Source organism: Spermophilus citellus, assembly GCF_964194105.1.
Source record: "Spermophilus citellus genome assembly, chromosome: X".
Taxonomy (NCBI): domain Eukaryota; kingdom Metazoa; phylum Chordata; class Mammalia; order Rodentia; family Sciuridae; genus Spermophilus; species Spermophilus citellus.
Window position 1 is genome coordinate 98099842 of NC_138190.1, and position 8045 is coordinate 98107886.

At 35.8% G+C, this 8045-nt stretch overlaps 1 protein-coding gene across 1 annotated transcript; it reads right to left on the bottom strand.

Annotated features, from left to right (window-relative positions):
• Nucleotides 1-4667: 4667 nt before the first annotated feature.
• TGIF2LX (TGFB induced factor homeobox 2 like X-linked) lies at nucleotides 4668-5588 on the bottom strand (the record flags this gene model as incomplete). Its single annotated transcript, XM_081277721.1, has 1 exon — nucleotides 4668-5588. One exon carries the CDS (start codon nucleotides 5586-5588, stop codon nucleotides 4668-4670), a length of 921 nt encoding a protein of 306 aa, XP_081133847.1.
• Between the last annotated feature and the right edge of the window lie 2457 nt (nucleotides 5589-8045).

The window sequence follows — 8045 nt, forward strand, 5'->3', positions numbered from 1 at the left end:
TCTCATAAACATATTGCACAAAACTCAATGATTAGTGAACACTCAAAAAAAATTGAGGATATCTTTATTTCACAATGAAAGTTTATATCATGCTGCAGAGTTAACTAATGATCATATAAGCACTTTTATAAAAATTATCACCAATTGCAATGTTTTATTTAACTTGTTCTTACATTATATTCTAGAAAGCTAAGAAAAAACACATGTAAGATATAGTTAAGACTATCTTTAGTATAACAAGGAAAAAGTTTTAGCATTTTCAAAATAATAGTAACAGTAAAAAAAAAATCATATATAAACCAAGACATTCACTAATCTCTACTCAGGGTTTTAATATCTAAGACCTCCCTGTTCTATTAAATGAATGATCATCTTATAAAGAACAATTATCTGTTACACATGGGTATGATAAGAGACTGCAGGTTGCACCATATAGAATATCTAGTAGAAAAACACTGGTAACTTGCTGTTATTATTTTTTTGTACTATAAAATAAATACAAATTAATATAAAATTAAAAGTTCCAAGTATTATCAGTATCATTGAGCTAGTAAGAACAAAAGTAAAACATTGTTGAAACTGAAAATGGGTTCAAAATAGGTTCAACTAAGGGAGCTATTCTAAAACATAATTATTACATCTCCAATTTGCATTTAAAGTATTACAGGACACTCTTGATTGGACTTACAGGCTATACAATAGGCCAAAGTACACTGTGAAAGATCATGTTGACCACATGGATTTCATCCTCAATGGTTTCAGCCAGTGAAATTTACTTTTCTTTTAAAATTGATATTGGCTTAGTCATTTATTGTGGGGATAAGTGCATGGAGTACTGCATATGTGGCATATGTAAAGGGCACCTGTGTGGCAAACCACTTACCCCGTAGGCACAGCCCTAGGCATAAGACTACATGTTGAAGTCCTAGCGCTTGCTCCACAGTCAGCTGCAAGGACAGTTGGCCAGAAATTGTATTGGTGGCTGCCTATAATCTGCTTAGCTACTGCCCGAGTATATGTACATGGTAACTATCAATAAAATAAGACCTGCTTCCAGCTTGGTCTCCAGAGGTCTTGTGACTCTGCAGCCACACTCTCCTCTACCCTGTTCCGTGGACCTCCTCGCTGGACGAGAGGGAGCACACACAATTTATAATTTTTGAAATCCAAGTTTTAGTGTGTTCCACATCATGAAGGTCTAGGAAGTCCAAGTTTTAGTGTGTTCCACATCATGAAGGTCTAGGGGCTGGGGATGTGGCTCAAGCAGTAGCGCGCTCGCTTGGTATGCGTGCGGCCCGGGTTCGATCCTCAGCACCACATACAAACAAAGATGTTGTGTCTGCCGAGAACTAAAAAATAAATATTAAAATTCTCTCTCTCTCTCCCTCACTCTCTCTTTAAAAAAAAAAATGAAGGTCTAAAAAACATAGTGAGTATTCATAACTACTTAACCAAATATAGTTGTATGCCTTCTTATTTGGAAAAAAAAAAACCCATTATACTCTACCTTCAATTTACTTTTTACCTACTCCAAAGGATATCACCTCTTTGCAACAATATGGGAATCAGTGGCTAAATCTGTTTCCTTGCCCTTTATTATCCTTATTTTTCCTCGTTGAATTGGAAAATTCAAAAGGCCTAGGCCAAATTTTCAACAATAAACAAATAAACAAAGAATTATTTTCCAAAAAGAATGACAACACAAGTGTGTGGTCACTGAAATAAAATAGTTGATGAAAACTAAAACAGGTCAAATAAGAGAGCAGGGACATATTGAAATTTTTTTTTAAATGCGACATCCCTTTCTAAGAACAATTTTTTTTTTTAAAGAGAGAGTGAGAGAGGAGAGAGAGAGAGAGAGAGAGAGAGAGAGAGAGAGAGAGAGAGAGAGAATTTTTTTTTAAATATTTATTTTTTAGTTCTCTGCGGACACAACATCTTTGTACGTGGTGCTGAGGATCGAACCCGGGCCGCACGCATGCCAGGCGAGCGCGCTACCGCTTGAGCCACATCCCCAGCCCCATAAGAATAATTTTAATATGACATTTGTGGAGTATATATTGATGAGTCTCACTTCCACACCATCAGAAAGAGACAGAGAAGGGAGGATGATTGAACAGAGCAACTTTATTCATAATCACATCTTCTTTTTATTGGCCACCTGGTAGACTTTCCATTCACCCAAAATTTCTCCAGATTTCTCTCACTCCAAAGATATCAATAAAAATCGACCTTTCTCAAAAAAAAAAAAAATAATCCAACCGAATTTTTTTTTCTCCACACTACCTTTACATTTTCAATTCTATAAAACCATGGTATTAGCAACAAATTCTTTTCTCTATTAAGCATCACACAGTTTTTAAAGTCAATAACATGTTATTAGTGGTGCTGATGATGTAACTCAGGACCTTGTGCATGCTAGAGTTATCATTGAGCTTTAAACCCACCCCATTTGAGATGATTTAAAATGTAGTTTCGTTAGAAGTTATCTCCACTTCAAATTGAAGTAGATTAAAGTTTACTATGCTTCATTCAAAGAAAAGTGCTGTCATAGAGAAGGTGAAACTGCAGAATGGTTAAAGCTTGAGAAATGGCAAATACAGTGTCTCATTGTTATATATGAATAATATTAATGAAAAACCTCAACAATAAAAGTTCTTCCCTACATAAGTATCAATTTAAGCGCTAAAGAAAAAATAATTTCTACCCCATGTATGCAGCACAATGAAAGCAAAATTCCCCCATGTTCTAACTGCACAATGCAGATAAAACTAGAGTACAAGGGTATTGCATGATCCATTACAAAGTACACAATTGAAAAAGAAAAATGCCACTTTCATCCTAACATATTACCCTTAGAACAGGTTAAACAATAATCACTCTACAATAATCCAACTGGATTTGGCCTCCAGAGAAAAGCTAGAAAAGTTTTGACAGGAAGAAACTTCATTTTCCAGACTCCAGCACTAAGTTGCAATAAGTGGTTCATTTCCAACTGAGCCAGAGATAAACTTGAGTACCAAGACCTGTCAGACATAAAATTTAAAGGACATTGTGGTAAGGGTTCAAGAGTATGTGCATAGGTTAATCTTAAAAACTGACCACCCACATCATAAGCTTCATGTCCCTGAATAAGAACCTCCTATCCCTCCATATGCAGAAAATGGTTCAACCCAGGGACAAAGAAAGAAATGGTATGGGAGCTTCCTTGAGTGAATATGGACCCTCCCTCAATAATGTTATAATGAATATTCTTCCTGCAAAATCCCTCTGAATTCATATGCACCTTAGAAACTTGAACTTCTTACTATTTGAGTCAATTCCGAGAATAGCAGTGTGATAAATGTGGGCCTCTTTTCTTCTTGGTATCATGGAAACTAATATCCAGAGTAATATACTTTGACTATTGTTTCTTAAGATGCTTAAAGAAGGTAAGGCACCTCATATTAAGAATTGTCTCTAATTAGAGAGAAATATAAAAAACAGAGCCTAGAAATAGAGACCAAAACAATCTATTTTACTTTAGGTAAGGAGAAAAAATTGAGGCTAGCATTCAATTTCCACTCAGATTCCTCAGGTTTTAGCTCCCTAAAATCACAGAAGCTAAGTTAACTCCGTCTGTAGAAATATCTTTCAAGTCTTGTTGAAACTGTGCCTGCACTTGACACATAAGAAAAAGCTGCCTTAACAAGACAACAGGATTATTTCTATATGGAAAGGACTGAAGCATTTTATATTTACACCAAATCCTACCAATTCAAAAATTTTAATAGGAAAATGCATTAAAAAGGTAAAAGTTTAAAATAAAAGATAATAGAATACCTGAGTATACTTTCATTGCCAACATATTTTTCTTTCTTTTAAAAATACCTTCCTCTGATTTTTTTCAAGTGAATTTGTTACCATTTTGTAGTGATGCATATAAATAAAACTAACAAAAATTATTCTCTAAAACCAACTTACTAAACAACCACTAGCATTTGGAATTGTCTTTACTGCAGATCTGTCACTGGTACCCCCAGAAAAAAATTTACCATTATTTGTAAAATGTTTAGGAATCCCATCTACTTTTGCTGTCACATTCATCCCCTTGCAGAGATTAAGTATTCCTTAAAATAAACTCTATGAAGAGAAATGTAAGAGTTGAAAGTTTCACACACAAAAAAATTCAACATTAAAATGAGGCCAGTAGTATAGTAGTCATCTTTTATAGATACTTTTCTATCATTTATGCTAATAAATAAGGAAGGTTACAGAGAAGGGGAGAAAGAGAGGTGATTTAGTATTTGGCCGTATCACTGGGATGGAAAAATTGTAGCTAGAAAAACAAAATATCCTCTGAAGTTTCAGCATGGTGTCTAATCTCAGATGTTATTAGTCTGATTGTCTGAAGAGTATAAATCCAGCAGGAAGATGAAGAGAGAACTTTGCTGAAATGTAAATCATGATGGCTAGTGTCTTCCACGTAAAAATACTGAAATATCTGGCAAAATTCAGTTACAATATCTAACAAACGGCTTTCATAAAAGTTCTGGAAGAAAACATATCACTATAAAAGAAAAACATTTGAGTTAGTTGGGATGAGCATAAATGAACCTACCACAGTAGATAAGAGACTACCTGGGGTTATTTTTTGTTGTTGTTCGCATGTTTTTGGCAGGCGGCGATCATGGATCCAGCTCCTGCTTCTTCTGCAGCTCCATTTCAGCTGCCTTTTGTACAGCTGCATCTACCAGCAAGTGGAAGCTGCTGAAATCCTCGTACTCCTCTGGCCACACAGATTCAGAAGAAAAGGACTCACTAGTGGAAATCTTGACCTTTTTCTTTGGCTGGGCGTTTAGGATTAGCTTCTGGCTTGGGATAAACTCTGGATCTGTAAGCCTCTCTTCTGACTCCTGGCCTACTGGCAGCAGGGACTCAGGCAAGCATTGTACCTTGTCTGGAAGTTTGGCCCCTGACTTGACCTGCACAAAATGATCAGTGCTCTGCTGTTGGGCTTCATCGACGGCCTTGTCTTTAAAGTGGTTAGGGTCGTTTACATCCTGTTGAAGCATTTCCGGGAGAACGCGTCTGCGGGCATTTATGAACCAGTTTGAAATCTGAAGAAATGATAAATTAGTTTGCTCTGACAGCATTCGTTTCTCTGCCTCTGAAGGATAGGCCTTAAACCGGTGCTCATAGAGCCAGTCGCGGAGAATCTTCACGGACTCTGATGGCAGGTACCCTTTCCGTTGCCTCTTGTTCTCTGTTGAGGTTAGAACCTTGTCTGTACTACTGTTAGGTTTCAATGTGATTGAGGTTTCTTGGACCTGGCCTTGGATTTCCGATGTGCTATCCTCGGTGGCCTCCATGTTCTTGAGGACTGTGTTCACAATCTCTGGAAAGTCTGGAAAGTCTGAGGTAGGATTAATGTAGGTCTGGCAGATCCAGAAAAAAAGGCATGAACAGTTTTCTAAAGTCTCACCCGTTGCTTCCCCAGGGAGATGAACGGAGTTGCTAACCGCACAATCTACAGGCTCTGTGACGTCACATCCTCTAAACGCATTACGTGCACTGCCCCTCCCCTCCATTTCCTGCTTCACCCTCATGGAACTGTTCGGTTTTTTCCATAGTTTCCAACGCGCATGTTTTCACCCGAAGAGCTGGGAGCTCTGTGGAGTTGTATTTCTCTCCTTCTCCAATTTCCTTTCTCTGAAGAAATCTGTTTTTCTAGTTAAGTCCATTGTTTTCTTTCATTTTGATTTTACTTTTCCATGTTCAAAGACAATCTTACTAATAATTTTAACTACACTTTTGCACCCTACTATAGTGATTTTTCTTCTCTATGACCTTGAAATCTGTGACTTTGTAATGACATCATTGTGGCTTTTGGGTCATGATAGCCAACAGAAATTAAGTAACCAAGAGAAATTGTTTTTGTTGTTAGAAACGTGGAGCACTATAGGTTTTTAGAAATAACTAATTGCAGACATTACAGATTGAATTGATTTAAATTTAACCACCACAGGGGATCTTAAGTGACCTACATCCCCAGAGGTTTTTTTTTCCATTTTTTTTTTCCTTTTGGTACCAGGGATTGAACCCAGGGGCGCTCAACCACTGAACCACATCCACAGCTCCTTTTATTTTTTAGTTTGAGACAGGATCCCTAAGTTCCTGAGGCTGGCTTTGAATTTGTAAACCTTGGGCCTCATCTCCCTAGCTGCTGGGATTACATGTGTGCCACTGTGCCTAGATATCAAATTTTTGAGGCAGAATCTAACTAAGTTAGTTGCCCAGGCTGGCCTCAAACTTGCAATCTTGCTACTTCATCCTACCACTTCAGCCTACCCAGTTGCTGAGATTATGTGCCTCTACCATTGCACCAAGACAAATATTTTCTTGATATTTCAAGTACATGGATTTCACCCCCTCCCATGTTAGATGAAGCTAATATGTAAATTGTGACTTGAAATAAGCCAAAATTAGTGGTGTGGTTACTGAGCTCTATTAAATTTGAAAATAAAAGTTGTCAAGGAGGGCACATTTTTTTCCTTCAAATTTAAATTATCTAGATAATTATTACGAGCTATTGTACATATTGAAACAAATTGAAGAAACATGTAGGATCCAGCAATAAACTTCAGTATTGGAAGGACTGGTGGTATGTGTAATGTATATGAAACATGAAATAAATCAACAAACAAGGATGAAATACAAGATAATTATTTCCCAACAAGACTTATAGATCTTATAGTTTATTATTGACTTTGTTCAATTTAAGAAGCAAATGATCTCCTTTGAACTTAAAATTTGTCATAGCATTAATGTAAAGGAAATGTTTTCCAATTTTTAAATAAATCTTGCATGACCTGGTGTTAAAATCTCATGAAGTAGGGCCAAAAAATGTGTCAGATTCACTTATAAAATCATAAATTATTACTCAATAAAATTTTGATTGAGGCTAGGGTTATAACTCAGTGGTAGAGCACTTGTAAGGCACTGGGTTTGATACTTAGCACCTCATAGAAATAAATATATAAATAAAATAAAGGTATAGTGTCAATCTACAACTAAAAAAAGAATATTAAAGATGACTCAAGAAAAATAAAACATGTGAACAAGTGGATTTCAATCCAAGAAAGCAAATATAAGATCAGAAAAAAAAAAATATATATATAGAGAGAGAGAGAGAGAATATACACACACAGTTTTCAGATTAATTGTTAAAAAATGTTTTGTCTTGATGGAAGTTAATGATACAAAATGAATTTCTTTTTTTTTTAGAGAGAGAGAGAAATTTAATATTTATTTTTTAGTTTTTGGCAGACACAACATCTTTGTTTGTATGTGGTGCTGAGGATCGAACCTGGGCCGCTTGAACCACATCCCCAGCCCAAAATGAATTTCTGATAGACATGTCATATGAAATCAAGCAGAGAAAGATGTTTTCTTCACATAACAGATTCCACAGAGACTTAAGCTCTCTCATACATAGCTTTGTACTTCATAGTAAAGAAAATGTTCTTTTAGTTTCATGAGCAAGGCAAACATGTTTCATTTCACTACTATAATACTACTTAGAAGTTTGAACCAATAGAATCAATAAAAAAGTAAATGCATTATATATAAAAAGGAGACAATATTATTGGCTGATGGCATGATTAGCCACATAGAAAATATTGAAAAATCAGTTCAGAAACTGCTAGAAATAATAACATTTAAGTGAAGTGGCCAGTTAACAAATAAAAGATGAAACAATAACATATACCATCAAACTTATTTAGAAAATGCATTGCAAACATTATGTAGTACATAATCATAAGTAAGAATAAAGATAAGAAAACTTAGGTCTAAATCTAGTTATTACTTTCTAGTCCTATTGAAAGACAAATATAGACTTCTATTAAAGATGATAAAATGAAAGCTGGGTGTGGTAGCACATGCCTGTAATACAGAGAGGCTTGGGAGGCAGAGGCAGATGGATTGCAAGTTCAAGCCAGACTCAGCAACATAGGGAGTCCCAGTCTCAAAATAAAAAATAAAAAGAGCTGGGAATATGGCTC